The 20,794-nt window shown below is 39.9% G+C and overlaps 1 protein-coding gene across 3 annotated transcripts in view; it reads left to right on the top strand.

Moving 5' to 3' along the window:
• The window catches only part of lnx2a (ligand of numb-protein X 2a), a 138,510-nt gene that overhangs the window by 101,765 nt on the left and 15,951 nt on the right, over window positions 1–20,794 (top strand). For all 3 annotated transcript variants that reach the window (XM_080197404.1, XM_080197403.1, XM_080197402.1), the window contains 6 exons: window positions 886–1,085; window positions 2,476–2,841; window positions 7,196–7,345; window positions 9,907–10,084; window positions 11,588–11,819; window positions 13,577–13,735. In XM_080197404.1, the coding sequence (XP_080053530.1) occupies window positions 886–1,085; window positions 2,476–2,841; window positions 7,196–7,345; window positions 9,907–10,084; window positions 11,588–11,819; window positions 13,577–13,735 (1,285 nt within the window). The remainder of the gene's footprint in view (window positions 1–885; window positions 1,086–2,475; window positions 2,842–7,195; window positions 7,346–9,906; window positions 10,085–11,587; window positions 11,820–13,576; window positions 13,736–20,794) is intronic.

The raw sequence follows: 20,794 nt of genomic DNA, 5'->3' as shown, positions 1-20,794 counted from the left end.
CACAAACAGGCCCTTCGGCCCACAAGTTGCGCCGGTCATATCCATACCTACCAACCCTCAATCCCATTAAATCCCATGTACTCATCCAGAAATCTCTTAAAAGACCCCAGCAAGTTCGCCTCTACCACCACCGATGGCAGCCGATTCCACTCACTCACCACCCTCTGAGTGAAAAACTTACCCCTGACATCTCCTCTGACTTTGATCTTGATCACAAAATCTGACGTGTTATACTTGAAAATGTTAACTTCCCAGTCTTGTCTAAATTTAATCCACATTATATCTACTATATCATATTGTGCCTTAGTTATTACTGCTATTAACTTCTCAATTTTCTTTTAAGTACTATGCATTCATATACCTACCACTCAAATCTGATACTACTTTTCTGGTACCTTTTTCCTTATTGTTCCAAACTGGAATTTTTTTTTGTTTCCCTTGGTCCTTTATTTAGATTTCTGACTGTCTCATAAGTACTTCCTCTTCTAATGGTATTTTTCTCCTACTTATTTTACCGTAACTTCTTCTATTCCAATAGTTTTATTAATCCTGCTCTCCGTCTTTAGTTTCAAACAGAATTCTTTATCTCACACTCTTGCATGTGAGTATAGATTTTTTCCTTTGATAGTTGATATTTTAACCTTCACATCCTCCCCTTGAAAAAAGGATCAGGCTTATTTCTGAACATTTCTGAACATCCTAAGAAGAGGAAGCAATTTGTGGAGAAACACAAGCTACCCACCATCTCAGAAAATGTGTTTTGTTATGTGACTAAACCATATGTGCATAAACATTTGTATAATAAAAAGTTCTGAATTACTGACTGATAATGAATTGGAAATTTATGACTTAAGTGCACTTACGTGTATTTTTTTTTAATTGCAGCACGACCAAAGCAACCTGGTCTGCCTGAAGGAGAGATTACCAGTATTGAAATCCATAGGGCCAATCCCTACATGGAGCTAGGTCTGAGCATCGTAGGTGGAAATGAAACTCCTTTGATAAATATTGTAATTCAGGAAGTTTATCGAGATGGTATTGTTGCAAAAGATGGAAGGCTTCTTTCTGGTGACCAAATATTGCAGGTAATAAACTAAAAATCAATTCTGTATCTAATTTGATTTGTTTCATAGTAATTAGTCTACGTAAGATGCAGATAAATTGTACGTCATTGCTGTGTTTTGTAAAGTATACTTTCTCTATCCAAACTGATCTCACCAATTCCTGGCTATGTAATGAAAATAATTCCTTTGAATGTTTCTTGGAATGCTGGGACCATTCTTTCTCATTATGGTGAGCTGTCATTTTGAATATCTGGGCTTACCAGGGACCCACTCAGTTGGAAATTACTTTGTCAGCAAATTGTTACTTGAAACAATAACTCAGATTAGACTCCTTCTGCAATTGAATAACATCAGGAGATGAGAGACATCTGAATTATTAAATCTCCATAATTAGCAAGCTACAGAATTAATCTCATTCACACATGTATTTACTATGTCAAAAAATATGATGATCAATATTTCTAAACTTGAATTAAAAGATTATTTCACTAAACCTGAGGAGATCTGACCAAAAGAATGTTGTTCAAACAATATTGGCACTATAATGAAAACATGTCTAAGCTATAAGATCAAATGTGATATTTTAACATACAGAACAACTTTGAATCCCTCGCAATGATGCATTTGATTTTTAAGCATTACAGGACTGTTGGTTTATATATGTGCCTCTGAGAATATATATACTATATAATTGTGCATTTGTTGAATCAGTTCTCATTTTCCTATACACAAGATTTGGATCCAAAGGTCATTGTTAAAATGAAGAATCCAAGAGATAAATTTACAACTTTGTCTGCCATTAAACTGCTGTTGCAGCTTGTTTGCCCTTTAGAGAAAATACCTTACTTTTCTGGACAGCTAACACTGATATATAGTTTTTTTTGTGCTACGCAGTGGATAACTTCACACCTTGACACATTGTATGCAATTAGCCATGTTCTTGCCCACTTAGCCAACTTGCCTGTATCTCTTTGAAGTCTCTTTATATCTTCCTCATTGCTTACGTTCCCATCTAAAAGTTGGAGGATATAGATTGGCTAATGTTTGGCTGATTGTTCACTCAATTGGCTGGATGGTTAGCATGTGATTCAGAACAGTTTCAACAGTGCAAGTTCAATTCCCATTCTGGCTGAGGTTGTCTTGGGACCTGCCTCTTCCTCTGTCCCTGGGAGCAGAAGGCAATGGCAAACCACCACTGACAAAAACTACCAAAAATAGGGCTCAGGAGAAAGCATCAGCAGAAAATGAACCAAGGGTCTGCCTTTAGACAGTGCATGTTTGACATGTGATGTCCTTGTATAGCTTCAGTAATGCAATAAATGTCAGGAAATCTATGTTTTGTGCCGATCATTCTTTTTTTTATGTCCTTTATGTAAAATACAGTGCTGCAGTCATTTCTATTTTATTTCAGGTGAATGGTGTTGATATCAGCAATGTACCTCACAATTATGCTAGATCTGTATTTTCACAACCCTGCTTTGCTCTACATCTCACTGTCCTAAGGGAGAGACGCTTTGCTCGAACAAATATCCACCCTGATAGCAGCAGTATACGAGAAGATGGGTTTCATGTGACTTTGCTTAAAAGGGACTCTAATGAGCAACTTGGTATTAAATTGGTTCGTAGAACAGATGAAGCAGGCATCTTCATACTGGACCTTCTAGAAGGTGGTTTGGCTGCTCAGGATGGAAGGCTGTGCAGCAATGATCGGGTGCTTGCCATAAATGGACATGACCTGAAGCATGGAACGCCTGAACATGCTGCACAAATTATACAGGTACATTTATTTTAGTGCTTCAGTAATATTGGAATATAGTCAAATATTTGGCGTGAAATTGCATGTTAGCCTCCATGTTATAGTGCTACTTGTAGCTGTAGCTTGAAGAAAGGTAACACTAAAACTTGAGAATAATTTTGTGTCATTGGAAGTTTTACAAAAATATTATTTAATTTCAAATTAGACAGAGTAATGACATCATAAAGCAAAGCTCAGTGCAATTATTGTTTGGCGTTTTTAATTTTCACTTTTTCTTTTTAGCAGAGCTCATCAAGCTGAGAGATATGTGTGCTAGTGGCTGGAATGCTGAATACCACTAAGTGTTAGACTCAAATTTTCACACCCAATTTCCCAACTCTGCAAACCCAACTTGGGGGTCAGAACCGGAGTTTTGCTCAGGATGTAGGTACATACTGGAGTATGGCCTGCTGTCCCTGGAAGCAATGCAAAGGCTGCCACAGTATTCTGGGACTTTGTCCCAGTTATAATGAAAATGCTAAAACAAATTACCTCCCTCTAACCATCATCCTCTTACTCCCACACACCATGCCAACGTATGTCTCTCTACACCACCATGGCTGCTCATACCCTCTGTCAACCAATGCCTCTCCCTCCACCCCATGGCTGTCTAAAGCCCACATGCTGACTCATGTTCCCATCCACCACTCTTTACCCTCATATCCTCTATGCCAACAAACCCAGTATCTATCATGAGTAGACCTCAGGAGTCATGCTGAGATGAAAAAAAGTTCCTAATATATATTACAGACTCCACTGTATATAAAAGAGACATTTCCATTGATTAAAGTCCATTCAATATTAAATCCCTTCAAGTACTTGATTCCTTACAAAACAAATATTTGTATTCCAAATCAAAGACAACTCATGAACTACTCATGAATCAAACTCCAAACTTACATAACTGCCCACTATGGAACTATTTTGTGGAAGCAGTCAAGTAGTACTAATTTCATTTGTGCTGAAAAAAAGAGACATGCTGTCACAACTTTTCATCTGGTGCTTATCAGGACAGATTCGCAAGAATACCAAATCTCGAAGGACAACAATTTATGCTGCATGAGAAGAGGGTGCTCATTGACTAGCAAGTGGAGTTTGATTGGCAGAGACATTGGCATGGGCATGCTCCAGGGAATGACTGTCACCCAATCTTATGCTTAGTTGAACCTTATGCTTAGTTGAAAAAGGCACAACGTGTGGACATGTTCTGTTTGTTTGCAAAAGCCAGGGCCCGTTCATGAATATATATAGCTTCTAGCATGCATAAGTGAGCTGCCCTGTGACCCCCAACAAATAATTTTGAATTGGTTTTCAGTGTAATTCTTTGCACAATGAGGATTGTTTAGCATGCATGTCAAATTCCAGAATTACACCTAATGTTGGACACTATGGGCCTGATTTTATCATCAAGTTGCGCCCGTTTTTGGGCACAAAAACTTGGTAAAGTCAGGCATGAAGTGAGTAGTGCAATCGGCACCTGTCTCCTTGCCCGTTCCCCCTTTACCAATGGCTGAAGATGGTGGCGATTGGGATCATGCCCGAAAAGGGCACAAAGCAATTTAAATGCATTTAAATTAATGGGCTGGACGCCCAACTATACGAATACTTCTCTCTTTACCACCATGTTCGCCGGTCCAGATTCGGCACAAAACAGATATGGTCCGCAAAGGTCCAATTCAGGCATTCCAACTTCTGAGGAGGTAAGTTCAGAGCTTCCAGTGGCTCTCTGACTCAAATCGGTGATGATGGTAGTTTGTGGGGATAGGGAGGCGGGTCAGATGGCTCTCTGGTGAGGGGATAAGGAGTCTGGTTAGATCGCTCTCAGTTGGGTGGATGGGAGGGAAGCAAGTCAGATGGCTTTCTGGTGGAGGTGAAGGGAGATGAGTCAGATCACACTCTGGTGGGGGAGGGAGGTGGGTCAGATGGCTCTATGGTGGGGGAGGGAGGAGAGAAGGGAGCAAGGGAGGTGGGGCAGGGAAGGGGGAGTCCACTGCCACTCTGCGTGCAATCGGTGGAAGGGAAGGAGGGCAGGAGGCTGCAATCAGCCTGGGTAGTGGTTGGGTGGGGGGAACAAGGGGGTCAGTTATGTTGTGGGAGTGGGACAATGTCTGTGGGACTGGGGGGAGGCATTATCCGGCCCTGGAGCGATGTGACAGGGGAGCGTTTTTATACTTTTTACTGTGCATGTGCAGTTGAAGGTTCTGATCAGAGCTGCAGTGTTCTGGCACAATAAGCCCTGACCACAGGCTTCTGCAGCGCGATTCAGAATCACTGATTTTGTTTTTCCAAGCAGAGTGTGTATGGGGGCACCAGAGATGGGGTCTAAAAGTCAGATCTGAAACACTCCCAGATTCAAATCTGCCCAGCATTTAGAATCAATATGGTAAAATCGGGCCCGATGTTTTGCAAGCGCAGGCTGGTTGAGTGCAGTCAACTCTGCCTGTTGCGAACAGCCAAAGGGATGTGCTATTTGACACAATCCACCAACCATCGGAATGGTGGATTGTATAAAACAGATACAGAGCGAAGCTCTCCTCCCCTCTGTCCTAACTATGTATATCAGCAGTGCAACTCCTTCTGCAGTGTGATCGTACTGCTGCGATCACTCTTGTTCAGATCATTTACTTTCAATATGTCTGTACTGGCTGCTGGATTCTGAGATACCTTCAGCATAAATTAGTTTCCTTTCTTCCTAATTGTTTTAATTTTAGTTTCAAAATGTAAAGGCTCAAGAAGCAGAAGTACCCAGAAAACAAGCCAAAATATATTGTTAGAATTAAAATAAATGTGCTTTATAAGTGCCTTCAATTTTCATGGAGTTATGATTTTTGATGTTGTTCATACCAGCTAAGAGGTGTAATGAACCATGGGGGAATCTGGTTTGGAGTCAGGAACTGTGTGACAAACAAGTGCAAAAGGTGTTGCCAAATTCATGTGTCATAATAAAATGCTGTCTGATAAGTAATATATCTATTTCATACAGTGATTGATGGCTCAGGCTGATTTTAAAAAAGGTAAGTGACCATTAAATTGAATAGCATTATTAAAGTGAAAAAGTCTTCTGATGCATTAAAATACATTATCCATCATGTTCTTCTACATTACACAACATTGAAATTCAGATTTGACTGTGTCAGGTGTTGCCAATGCTTTCATGGTTTTATTGAAATTCAGTTCAGACATATGTTTTGACTGTTTCAAAACTTGGACAGATGGCCGAGCTTCTGATTGTTTTCAAAGGCGTTTGGCTCTGGAAGATTTGTCGACAACAGTTTTTGAATTAAATCAAGTTGATATGCATAACGATAAATGGATTTAATTTAGCAGAGTTTGCTTATAAGACTGTCAAGGGAACTACGAGATTGGTTATTTTATCAGTTTTATGAACAGATAGGAGAATAATAAATTTAAGTGAATTTTGAATGACTTTATTTTGACAGTTTTATGAGCTGCTTAGAAGCCTCCCATGCTATAATAGGGCCTATGAGCTCTGTGTATAGAAAATACTGAGTGATTGGGAATGGGGAGAAGGGGAATTGAGGGGAGTATGGAGGGTGGAACATGACAGAGCGGAGGATTATGGGAGGGAAGGTTGGCAAGGGGATACAGCGTGGGTTTACAGTTGAGAGAGCAGGGCTTTGGGGGCCACTTACTCCTCCCCAGAACTTGACTGATATCCCAGCAAACAGAGGCAGGGGTTTTTTAACTGGGCCGTCTGACCATCTGTTTATCTCCATTTTCAGCTCAGGACTGCTGCTGGAAGCAGCACCCATGACTCCTGCTCATCCCAGAGTCCCCACCAGGAAGATAACGTTGATGGGCACTGCCAAGTTTTGGAAATTGATCAGATTTGTGCATTAAAGATTTTTTTCTATTCTTCCATGGGAGTCATCCAGACTCGAAACGTTAGCTCTGTTCTCTCTCCACGAATGCTGTCAGACCTGCTGAGATTTTCCAGCATTTTTTATTCTTGTTTCATATTCTGGCAATTTGCTTTTACATTATCCTGGGTTTCTGGATTACTAGCCCAGTGACAATACCATTACATCACCACATCTCCTCTGACCTTTTGCAGTGTAGGCGTACATCCATGAGGATTGAATTGGTACTGCTTAATTTCATTTTAAATAGGGTACTTACAGTAAACAGAAAATACTTTCATCACAACTTAGGCTGATTTTTATCAAATTTCGGAGTTAAAAGGCCAACTTATTGGACCCCAACAATTTCTGGATTCCCTTGTTCTTAATCCCTTCTGAAATGTTTTCATTTTAACTGTTAATGAATAGTGTATAAGGTAATCCAAAAGTAAATGTTTTATTTTTATGATTATCAGGCCAGTGGTGAGAGAGTTCATTTCATAATCTGTAGGACAACAAAGGAGCAGCTCCCAAATGTTATTCGAGAACTGGGATCTCAGACAAGTAATCAGCATCTATCCCAACATACAGAGCTCCTATACCACAGCAGACCCAATACTCAAAAGGTGAGTAAGAAAAGTAATTCACTAATGAATATCATTAAAATGCATGCTTTATATTATTTGAACCTGTTCATTGTTAACTTAATTGGCTGTGTTATAAAAGTAGTTCTAAGATAACTCCCAATTAGCTTCAGTATGCACGACTATCATAAGAACAAAGAACATGAGAACTAGGAGCAGGGGTATGCCAGCTGGCTCCTCGAGTTTACTTCACCATTCAATAAAATCATGGCTGATCTTTTCATAGATTTTCCACTTACCTTGCTGCTCACCATAACCCTTAATTCCTTTACAGTTCAAAAATCTTAACTTTGCTTAAAAACATTCAAAGAGGTAACCTCAACTGCTTCACTGGGTGGGGAATTCCATAATGCACAACCCTTTGGCTGAAAAAGTTCTTCCTCAACTCAGTTCTAAATCTGCTCCCCCTTATTTTGAGGCTATTCTCCCTAGTTGTGGCTTCACCTGTCACTGGAAACAACTTCCCTGCTTCTATCTTATCTATTCCCTTCATAATCTTATATGTTCCTATAAGACACCACCACCCCCCCCCAACCCCGTCATTCTTCTGAATTCCAATGAGAATAGTCCCAGTCTATTCAGTCTTTCCTCATAGGTCAACCCTCTCAACTCTGGAATCACTTGATATTAAATATTGGATTAAAGCTATTTACTTCAAATTTATAATCAGCAAGATAATACTTGTCCATTAGGAATCATTTTGCAGTTTCCAATGTGATACGTTTCATTAATAACACATAAGTTAAGTAGGATGCATCTGTGGTGACCTATCGATCTTGGACTCTTAGGTTTGCTAAGAATGATGACACCTGTGATTCTCTGGGCAGACTGTTTCCAATCTTGACTGGAAGGAGAGGTTGGCAAAGGCTACCTACTTATATCCATATAGGAGGAAAAATCAATGAATAACAATCAGATCTTTTGTTGGTAGAGCACCTTTAACAATGAAAAATGTCCCAAGGCACTTCACAAGTCCGTTGTCAAATAAAATTTGATGCTGAACCATGTGAGGAAATGTTGGAACAGGTGTTCACTTGCAAAAGCTGAGTCAAAGAGGTATATTTTGAGAAGCATTTTAAAGAATGGGAAAAGGAGGCAGAGAGTTTTAGAAAAGGAAATCCCAAAGCTCAGCGTTGAGGCAACTGAAGATACAGCAGCCATTGATAATGCAGTGAAAATTGATCATTTGTATAAGGCCATGTAGGGAATTAAAAGCAAGAATGATCATTTTCAAAATTAACATTGCTGGACCAGGAGCAGGTGTAGGTCAGCGAGTGCACAGAGTGAATGGAATTTGCTGCAAGTTAGGATACAAGCTGCAGAGTTTTGGTTTTAAGTTTAAAGTTTATTTATTATTGTCACAAGTAGGCTTACGTTAACACTGCAATGAAGTTACTGTGAAAATCCTCTGGACGCCACACTCCGGTGGCTGTTCGGGTACACTGAGGGAGAATGTAGCGTGGCCAATGCCTCTAACCAGCACTTCGTTCGGACTGTGGGAGGAAATTGAAGCACTCGGAGGAAACTCATGGGCAGAACGTGTAGATTCCGCACAGACAGTGACCCAAACTGGAAATTGAATCCAGGTTCCTGGTTATGTAAGACAGCAATGCTAACCACTGTGCTGTCCTGGATGAGCTCCGAGTAAGCAGTTGGGAGACTGGCCACGAAAGCCTTGGAATAGTCAAATCAAGAGGTAATAAAGGAATGAATGAGTTTTTTAGTAGCAGATCAGCTGAGGCAGGGATAGAGTTGGATGTGGAAATAGTCAGTCTTAGTGATAGACATAATAAAGGTTCAAGACCTTATCTCAGGACTTAATAGGACACTGAGTTATTGAAAGTCTATTTCAGCCTCAGTCATTGGCCATGGAGATGAATGGATTAGCAGTTAGGGATTGGATTTTGTAATGGAGAATGAAGACGATGCCTTCAATCTTTCCAATGTTTAAGTGGAGGTCATTTCTGCACATGCAGTACTGCATGTTACTTAAGCAGAATGACACAAATCAGAAGCTGTGACAGGTTCAAGAGCGGTAGTAGTGAGTTAGAGCTGGATGTTGTCAGTGTATTTGTGAAGCTGTAGTGTTTTTGGATAAAATCGCTACCAAGGGGCAACGGAAAGGTGAGAAATACTAGGTCATCAAGAATAGATCCTTGGGGCACCTTGGACTTAACAGTGCATGAAAGGAAAGAGATGCCATTGCCTGTCATTCTCTAGCTACAATTGAAAACATTGGAATAGGACAAGGAGAGGGAAGTCCCACCTGGCTCTGTGACAGAGGATAGGCACTGGAGGAGGTTAGTGTGACCAACCATGTCAAAGGCTGCCATTAGGCCTTGTCACAGTCATATTGAATGTCATTGTCACAGCCATATTGGATGTCATTTTTGAATGATCATCTTTGAAGGTAAATAAATGAAAAGATCGTGAAATAAATGATAATCCATATAATCCATGAAAATATATATATAAAGACTCCCAGTTTTCACATTAATTTTGAAGACATTGAATGAAAACAAGAGTTTTCCCTATTTCCTCAGGACCTATCCCAATGTGTTACTTGTCAAGAAAAGCAGATCAATGTAAAGAAAAATCCTCATGAATCTTTAGGGATGACTGTAGCAGGAGGACGGGGCAGCAAAAACGGTGAATTGCCAATCTTCGTCACCAGTGTACAGCCACATGGCTGCCTCTACAGAGATGGGAGGATTAAACGTGGTAAGGCTATACACTGGTCAGAATCCACAGGAACACCTTCGATGATTCCAATAAGCATCTTAATTTATAAAGTGTAACCTATTTTCATCATGCAGAGTAGGGAACAAATTGTACCTGCTGTGCAATATCTTAGAATTTGAATGTAGTTGTGAAAAAGTAAAGTGCTGACTAAACCTCAATTCCCAAGGCTTTTGAAAATTTATGACAGTCATCTTTTGTAACATCTGTAAGCCTGCTAATGTATTGCTTCTACACAGTGTATTTCATGTATTTTATAACTAGGGGTTTATTGTCGGAGTGAGACGATAAACACAAAACAGAACTTCAGTGACTAAGTTTATGGAGAATAATACAAATTCAACTAAATTTTTTTTATTTGTATTCAATTAACTGTGAGGATGTAATGCAGTAAATATATAGATGATCATATTTTCTAATTATGAATTCAATTTATGGCATCTTATGACAACAAGTAGATAAATAGAACATTTAGATTTTGAAGCTGAGAGGAATTGGAGAAATTGGTTGACACCGTATGTTAACATGCTTAAAGCAGATTTGGATACTCCTTTTCAACAATTCCCCATGTTCAACATTTTTCTCTGTTTTTGAATGACTGTTTATGATTGACATTGATTTGTTATTGCTAGCTGTGTATAAGCTGATAAGTGTATCTTTTGTAGAAGTGAACACCATCACTTGACAATGAAGACTGAGATTATGGCCAGAATTTTATGCTCCCCAGGATATATTTTTACCCATGGCAGGGAAGGCATTAGCCTGCTTGCCTGTGAGCCAGTTGAGGACCTTTTAAGGGGACCAATTAATGGATTTTACCTGTGGCAGGGGAGACCAGAGCCAAGTGATCACACTACCCAGTAAAAGCTGGTGACCTTGGTAATAGGGAGAGAGGTTCCCTTTTCTTTGAGCAACCTATGCCAATCAAACACCCCCCCAGTGTTCACAATCCATAGACTTCTTCAGGCCAATAGAAGCTACTACTTCTGCTGCCATTGCTAGGAGAAGAGATCTGCCAGCTATTTGATTCGCTAGCAGCTCTCAGAGGTGGGACTTCCTTCTGGATGGGGCAGAAGATCCACCTCAAGCCAATTAATAGCTTCATGGTTAGTAAATGGCTGTGTGGTGCACAAGCCAAGTGCAGGTGAGTTGGCCCTCAACTTTTACACTGGGGGATGCAGAGGCCCTGGTCAGATGTAAAATTCAACTTTACGTAGCATAGTCAGCCTTGCTGCTCGGAAATGTATCAACCTCTGCATTTCTTAGAAGGAATTAATGTAACTGAGTAAAAAAAGTAAAAGTAACATTTTCCAAATTTAATAGTGCATTGAATTTTGTTCAAGAACTTTTAATTAGGATTTCATGTAAATTAGTAATCTTGTGAAAATGTCAAAACAAATTTAAAAAAATGAATGCAAGCACCCAAAGACTAAAATACATTGACTAATGGAAAGCTGAAAATAAGTCTGATTTTTTTTTAAACAGGGGATGTACTACTGAGCATCAATGGTATTGACCTGACCTGTCTGAGTCACAGCGAAGCAGTGGACACACTGAAAACTAGTGCTACTTCACCAGTTGTTGTACTAAAGGCACTGGAAGTACAAACAATAGAAGAGCAGGGCCAAGCTGCGGAGGAGCAACTGAGCACAAACAATGAGAATGAGTATGATACTGCTTGGTCACCATCGTGGGTCATGTGGTTAGGATTGCCAAGGTGAATGACTTATGTATTCTGTCTTGTGGAATTGATGACATTAAGCCTGTTTTCAGTATTAATTCCGAAACGCTGAAGACATTTTGTATAAATTTACTTCTATTCAAAAAGTATTACAGTCATAGAGGTTTACAGCATGGAAACAGGCCCTTCTGCCCAACTTGTCCATGCTGCCTTTTTTTTGAAACCCCTAAGCTAATCCCAATTGCCCACATTTGGCCCATATCCCTCTGTACCCATCGTATCCATGTAACTATCTAAATGCTTCTTAAAAGACAAAATTATACCCGCCTCTGGCAGCTTGTTCCAGACACTCACCACCCTCCGTGTGAAAAAAATTGCCCCTCTGGACACTTTTGTATCTCTCCTCTCTCAGCTTAAACCTACGCCCTCTAATTTTAGACTCCCCTACCTTTGGGAACTTTCCAAAAAATTGTTTGAATTTCCCTAGTTCTTCATTTTCAACATCATCTATATATCAAGCGAGTGCCTGAAATTGGCTTTGTCCATTATAGAAATGAGGATTTTTGTTTGTTTTCCCCCATCAAAAACTATGTTTCACATAGTTAAGCATAGGACTGCAGCTGCCATGTTGCTATATCTAATTCAAAATTCTGAACGTGCATTTTTCCCAAGACTCCAAGTTAGGACTGGAGGCAGAAGCACTGACTGGAGATAGTCCGACTGGTGCTAACAGACCAAAATGCTTTTTCACCTTGGCTTGTATTGAGACTTTGGCATCAACTCCAGTGATATTTGCTCAATAAGTTGGTCCTTTAGCTTATGTTATATCCGTAGCGCCTGTGTTTTCTACTTTTATTCATGCTTATATTAGCATGAATTTCAGCAGCAACTTGCCATGATCATCTTTTGCCAAGTTTCACTGGGGATCATTCTTCTCTTTCATTATCAATCTGCTGTGCAAACTCAATTTCTTCCTTGAATTGGGTATATAATTTTTGTTCTTTGTAAATAATGTTTCCTGCACTGGAATTTCTAAAACTCTTGCAAACTCTTGTTTCTCTTGTAGATAGCTGCCTATGGGTGCCTTTTGATAGGTGGTGTAACGAACTTTCAGCATTGATCATTAATCAATTAATTTGACATGATGGTCCTCTAACCTGGTCTTAGTGTAAGTTGATGCCCAAAATGATATAACAATTCATCCTTCAATACGATATCATTACCCCAACTTCAAACCTCCTTCCTCTCAAATCAAAAACAAAATTGCTGTTTTCACTAAGTTGATAATTATAAAATCTTTGGCATTTAACATACATCATATCAAGTTTTTCTGTGAATTTGCCAACAGTTTTGAGGTCTGTGGCTGAGTCAGACTATCTCCAAAAAGGGAAGGTAAAATGGATGGTTCAATCTATTCTTCTTTGCTATTGTGTGGCAGTCAGAAGGCCTTTGTTAAGGGCACTCCTTAAGATTTGTTATTATTTCAGCTGACTTAAAGTAGATCTCAGTTCAGAACAGCTGCAAAGCTGCCACATGGAGTAATCTGCACACCAGAAGAAAGAATTGTGGCTTAGATCACTCAGCTAGAGATGATCTACATTTTGATTAATTTGTTCCAGTTGCCAGAATCTTAACACCCACACAAGTGACTTCTTTCTTTGTTTTCTGGTTATGCTATTTTTCTATCTCCTAAAGTGTGAATTAGATGCCAAGAATAAAGAATATTTAGCAAACAAGTGAAAACATAATGGAGCTACAATAAGCATTTAGTGTAATGTTTCATTTCTTTTCAGCTCCCTTCATAGCAGTCATGATATTGTCTTACGGAGGAGTAACTCAGGAAGCTGGGGCTTTAGTATTGTTGGTGGTTATGAAGAAAATCACTATAATCAGCCCTTCTTTATTAAAACAATTGTATTTGGGACACCAGCTTATTACGATGGAAGACTGAGGTAAGTAAGCATTTTTTGTCTTTATTTGGAACCATCTTTTTAGAGAAACCTCCATTTTAGAATGAGAAATTCTGCACACTATGCTCCTTCATTGCTGAAGCTGAATGTAAGCCCAAATGTTTATGTCACTTTGCAATAGCTCTAATAATCAAGTGGCAATATATAATGAACATTTTAAGGCACCAATTTAGAAATGAGTGGCTGCAGAAAAATTGAGAACTCAGTGAATAAAGATGATTAATTTCAATGCAATTACATGTTTTAAAATATTGAGTCTCCTTGCACTTTTTCTTTTGTATGTATTTTGTTTATGTGAAATAGTTGTCTCAAAATTTATGAATGAGAGCATTATGTAAACAGTCATCACTGTTGATTCCTAAAATGTTTTAACACAATTAATGTGATATATTTTATGAAAGTTAATAGTGTCACAAATTTTGTTAAATATTACATCATACATCAAATTCATTGTGCTAAGTGTTGAAAACTTGCACATTCCTGGAAATAATTAATGGCATTTCAAATTCCATCACCCGCAAAAACTAAACATTGATCAAGTTCATGTGGTAGAAATGGTATAAATGAAAATTCTTCATTATTGGAATCTAAGCAATTTATTATGTAATTAATTTCATCAAGATATTTTTGTAACAGTTAGTTTATTTTTGAGTTTTCTGATTGGTTCGTAGTTAATGTTTCTGGTTAGTCCAATATTTTGTCATGTAAGCATATCATATAAGCAATATTTGTTGAGAATTTCATTGTTTCAACTTAGCTAAAATAATGTTTACTTTTTCTGTTTTACTTAAAAGTTATATTTCTTGAACATTAATGTTGCCACCAAAATAAACTCTGCAATGCAGTTGCAATGATAGTACTTGGCTTAACTAACTGTCAGTGTAAAACCATTGAAAATTTACAACATGTAAAGCAATCATTTGGCCCATCCTGTCCATTTGTTTCACTTTACAACATTGGAATAATCTCTGCTCTTCTTGTCATCGTCCTCAGCGTACACATTCTTCCTCCTCCTCCTCCTCCTTGGTCTGATCCTGATGCCCAGACTTTGTATTGTGTCTGGGTCAGCAAAAGCTAGAAACCGAACTGTGCAATAAGCCTGCTATTACCTGCACCCAGTTTTCAAAATATTTGCTTTTGTTTCGTGTTGCTTGCCTTTCATTGACACTATCCCTTAAATTATATGCATCCGAGATGATCTGTCTTCTCCATTGCTGTGCTTTAAATACCTGTTCAAGTTGACATCTGGGTTTGTGAATAGTTATGTAAATGAGCTGATCTGAAAGTATTTGTGTGATTAGCACAAGTGTAAACCATTTAGACCCAATTTCTATCAGGGGGAGAATTGGCATATAGATATAATGAAAATATTGTAAAGAATTAATTTTAAACAACTTGACAGTGGCAAAGTTTTTGTCATGAAATATATGTTTTTAAACACACTCCCCTACTTACTACAGCAAAAATTAATCACCTTTTACACACCTTCAGGAAAAATTACCTTAGAAAATTATATAATAACCAATTAACTTTGGTTCCAGTCTGAATCACTTGACATCAGATGTGATTTTTATAGTTAATTGACATAAAATTGATCAGCCATTTTAAATAAGTAACACACCAAAATACTGCGGATGCTAGAAATCTGAAATAAAAATAGAAAATGCTGGAAATACTAAGCAGTTCCGGCAACATGATTAAAAAATTACATTTGCACCAGGTATTCACCATCTGCAATGAGAGAGAATCCAACAGTCTCCCCTTAGCATTCAATGATATTACCATCGCTGTATCCTCCACTGTCAACATGCTGGGGGTTACCTATGATCAGAAACTGAACTGGAGCAGCCATATAAAAGCTATGGCTACTACAGCAGGTCAGAGTCTGGGAATTCTGCTGAGTAACTCACATCCTGACTCCCCAAAGCCTGAAGCTCCAACGATATTCAAGAAGCTCAATACCATCCAGGACAAAGTAGCCCTCTTGAATGGCACCCCATCCACCACTGCAACATCGATTTTCTCCATTACTGACACATGGCGGTAGCCATGTGTACCATCTACAAGGTGCACTGCAGCAACTCACCAAGACTCCTTCAACAGCACATTTCAAACTTATAACCTCTACTGTCTAGAAGGACAAGGGAAGCCGAAGAATGGGAACATCGCCACCTGCAAGTTCCCCTCCAAATCACACACCATCCTGACTTGGAACTGTATTGCTATTCTTTCCTACGCTGGGTCAAAATCCTGGAACTCCCCCTCTAACAGAACTGTAGGTGTATCTATACCATATGGATTACAGCAGTTCAAAAAGGCAGCACACTACCACCTTCTCAATTAGGGATGGCTAATAACTCCTGGCCATCCTATTGAGGCCCACATCCTGTGAACAAATTTAAAAAAGAGAAATCAAATTGATGTTTCAGGTTGATGACCCTTCGTCAGAATCTTCAATACCTGACACCAAAGAAGTTTATTGTTAGACTATTGTGTTTTTGCCAAAGGTAGCTAAGGCCTCAGTAAAGACTCATGAAGGAAGAAATACAACTGACTTTTTAAATTGTGCCTTTATGATCACACTTAGAGTTAAGGTAAAGGATGGTTTCCCAGTTTAGAGGGGAATCTCTTATCAAAAAGTAACTAGAGAAGAGATAAATTTCAGGCCAATGTTGTACCTGTGGTCAGGAGGCTGACATCCCAAATTATTTAGAAATTTAACATTGAAGAAATTTGCTAAAGTTGATTCTTTCCACAGCACTGAGCATGGTAGTAGTATGTTCACATTTGGTTTTAGGCCATCTTTTGGGAACCCTATTGTCTACATAACACTATCAATGATAATAATGGATCACAAGCTGGTTACAAAATGTAATACAGTAAAAAGTCTAACAAAACCTGGTGTTGTCAGACTTTTTACTGTGTTTACGTCAGTCCAACGCCGGCATACCCACATCATTACAAAATGTAAAACAGAGTAAGAGTTGTTATGGTATAGCACATAAGTGCTGAGCTTCCCAAATCCCAAAGAAAAGCCTGAAACAGTTGCTGGAATAGTTTTGCAATTTGTGTATTAAGAGGAGGTTTTCTGAAATCAGAAAGTAGCTTCTCAGACTAATTGTCATGACTTTTATATTAAAGTTAAACTTACGTAAAGCTAAAGTAATAGAAAAAAATTACACTTTAAAACACAGTTAACAGTACTTTATAAACATTTCCAAACAGATCTTGGCTTAAATAACTGAAAACAAAATCCCCTTTCAATGTCAGCAGTCTTGTATATTTTCTAATCTATAAAATCCCAAAAATTTTACCATAAATTGCCATGCTGCTCTAAGATTCTCTAAGGATCACAGCAAATGGTATTTTCCAGGTCTGGCTTTCTCCACAACTGTCTCCTCTGAGGTCTCACCAACTAGCCCACATTCACACCACACACACAGTCTTCAATGTTCTCTTAAATCTGTTTTTCCCCTTTGATCTTATCCTCTATTGTATCCTACAATCCTTTTGAAGCTCCTTTTTTTTCCAGAATTGATAAATTCTTATTTTTACTTTATGGCTACTATATGGGCAATTTTGAGCTCTTTCTTTCCCCCCTCTCTCTCTCTCTCTGGCCCCCTGCTCTCTCTCTCTCTGGCCCCCCGCTCTCTCTCTCCCTCCACCCTCTCCCTCTCTCTCTCTCCACCTTCTCTGTTCTGTCTCTGCTCCCTGTCTCCACCCTCTCTCTGCCTCACTCGCTCCACCCTCACTTTCTCGCTCGCTGCACCCTCGCTTTCTCGCTCTTTCCCCCCACCCGCTTCCCCCTCTTGCTCCCCCACTTGCTCTCCCACTCCCCCTCTCTCCAGGACTTCCCATCTCAATGGATATTCAGTGTGTGCCAGCATTACTTCTCCCTGGTGCCATTTACAATAGGTTCATTTACATGTCGCCCTTGGGCATAACGGTGAGTAAAGGCCCAGGGGGAGAGGGCCTGGCAATGTTCCTTGACACTGCCCCATGATATAAATTGACACGGCCAGGGTGGGTGGGGGGGGGGGGGGGGGGGTACCTGCTCTGGTGTTGCTGGAGGGGGTAGGGGCCAATAGTTGGAGGAGAGGAGGGGAAGGGGCTGGTGATTAGGGGAAGAAGAGGAGAGAAGTGCCAACTCAGATCAGGGGTAGAGAGGAGAGCTGCTGTGACTTCTGTGGTGGGCTGAGGGGGAGTTTCATTCTCATTATAATCAGGGTGCCCTTTAAACATGATACCCCAATCTCAGTGCAGACGGCTTTTGCCAGCTTGTTTAGGCCCCACTTCCTGCATGACAGCATGAAACACAGAATTTTTTAGGCAGAATGTTGTAAGATCTGGAGAGAAAACTGCGTTTCTCTAGAGAAATTCACTGATTTTCTTACCAGAATCAACACTCGGCTAATGTTTTGGTAAGATTTTGCCCTTTGTTTTAAAAGTAAACTTACATTTTCTTTGCCTCATCTATTTACAATCTTCTAATTGTATATGCTGCCCTCTGGCATACACAGCCAATTTCAAACCACTTTTTTCTTTGTCTTCTGTAAATTTGTATGTAAGCTTTCTTGGCACCCTCTGTTCATCAACAGATCAAACCATTTGCCTTCACACCCTCCTTTTTGATGTTTGACCTTTGCAGTCTATCTTTCTCTAATTCAGTTACCAGTCACACCCCTGCATGCTTTTTTTTCCCAATACAGGAGAACGTCACAGTAATATTACAAAAAATAATTAAAGATCTTGTTTCCTGACAGAGCAACTTGCCCAGATTGTTAAAAGGGGAAGTGATGTTCTGCAGCAGTTGGTTGTAGGACAAGTGTTGTTAATGATTTGGACTCGAATGAAAAGTACAATTTTAAAATTTGGAAACAACACCAAATTGGGGGTGCAGTTAACACAAAGGAAGATTGCCACAAAATAAAAGAAGGCATCAATAAAGTTGCAAATGTGATGATGCTGCGCCTTTAAGAAATATAGAGTAAAGTTTGTTTATTAATCACAAGTAAGGCTTACACTAACACTGCAATGAAGTTACTGTGAAATTCCCCTGGTCGCCACACCTAACTGGTCGATGCACCTAACCAGCACATCTTTCAGAATGTGGGAGGAGACCGGAGCACTCGGAGGAAACCCATGCAGACACAGGGAGAACATGCAAGCTCCACACACAGTGACCCAAGCTGGGAATCGAACCTGGCGCTGAGTGCCACTGTGCTGCCCCTCTGGACTATAAAATATATTTACATCATGTTTGTTGGAAGGGTTATGTTTAGAATTCAGGTCTGTTTTGCAGGGTGCTGATTTGTCAAGATAAATCTTTAAATTAGTAGCTAGGAGCACAAGATAAGTACTCATTTTAGACACTGTGGGACTGATTCAACCATTGCATTGTACTGTTTTCGGGCACGAAAGCTCGGTAAAATCGGGAATGAGTTGAGTAGTGTGATTCGCATCTGTCTTTGCACCGGTTCTGCCTTTACCAAGGGCTGAAAAAACGAGGGGGGGAGCAGGGAATGGTCTGCTGCCACTCTGCCTGAGATCAGTGGAGAGGAAGGGGAAAGAAGTCCATGATCAGTCTGGGTGGCAGGGGAGTGGATGGGATAAGGGGGTCAGTAATGTTGGGGAGGTGAGGCAATGTCTGTGGGGACCAGGGGAAGGCATTATCCAGCCCGGGAGTGATGAAGCAAGGGAGTGGCATTCTATCATTTTTTTGTCTGCGCATGTGCCGTTGGAAGCACCGATTGGAGCTGCAGGGTTTGGGGCGTGTTAAGTCCCACCCACAGACTTCTACAGTGCGATTCAAAATCGCAGATATTTTTAGAGGTAGAGTGCGTATGGGGGTACCTAAGAATGCGTCTAAAAACCAGATCTGGAACCCTCCCGGTTTCAAGTCCACCCAGCACTTAGAATCAAAATGGTAAAATAGGGCCTGTGTGTTGGTTTAAGCAGTGCTAATGCATTTGTGTATTTTTGGGTTCCCCTGCGTTTTCAGAGTAGGGTTTTGATTAGGTTAATTGACAAACAATTATATGATTAATGGGAGGAGTTAAGATTGCAGGAAAGAAAGGATTTCAGCTTCATTTTAAAATACAAAGGGAGTTGCTACCTGGACTGCCAGAAGAGAGCAGTGGCTCTCTCTCTGAAAAGGCCATTTGAAAGTTCCAAAGCCTGGTTAGCCTATGTCACAGCAAGTATGCCTGTGTTTTACTAAGTCATTTTTAAAGAGGGGGTTGAGTCTATCAGAGGAATGTTGCTTGAAATGGAACTCATTAGTTAGCAGTTAAGACTTGTATCTTGTCATGTTTAATTATTGTTAAAGGTTAAGATAATTCATTTGTTATAGTTAAATTATGTTCTTAAATAAAGTTTGTTCTAATAAAAGCTTCCAAGTTTGTCAATAGATTCGCACCTTGGTAGAGAAAAGGAATCTGCAGGTGCACATATATAAACCACTCAAATTACCAATACAAGTTTAAAAAAAAACCTTTTTTTAAAATAACCCATAAAATGTTACATAAGAACATAAGAAATAGGAGCAGGAGTAGGCCATCTGGCCCTTCGAGCCTGCCCCGCCATTCAATAAGATCATGGCTGATCTGTCGTGGCTCAGTTCCACTTTCCGGCCCTCTCCCCATAACCCTTAATTCCCTCTCTTATCAAAAACCCATCAACCCGCTTCTTGAAAATACTTAGCGAGGCAGCCTCCACCACTTCAACGGGTAGAGAATTCCAGAGATTCACCACCCTTTGAGTGAAGAAGTTCCTCCTCAACTCCGTTCTAAAACGCCCCCCTTTTTATCTTGAGGCTGTGCCCCCTAGTCCTACTGTCGCCTTTGAGCGGGAAGAGTCTCTCCACCTCCATCCTATCCATCCCATTCATCATCTTATACGTCTCAATGAGATCTCCCCTCATTCTTCTAAACTCCAACGAGTACAAGCCTTGTTTATTCAGCCTCTCCTCATAGCTCAACCCCCTCAACTCCGGTATCAGCCTAGTAAACCTCCTCTGCACTCCCTCCAAGGCCAAAATAT

This window comes from Carcharhinus amblyrhynchos, chromosome 10, assembly GCF_965287045.1.
Source record: "Carcharhinus amblyrhynchos chromosome 10, sCarAmb.v2.hapA, whole genome shotgun sequence".
Taxonomy (NCBI): Eukaryota; Metazoa; Chordata; class Chondrichthyes; order Carcharhiniformes; family Carcharhinidae; genus Carcharhinus; species Carcharhinus amblyrhynchos.
This window is presented reverse-complemented; position numbering and strand designations above follow the sequence as displayed.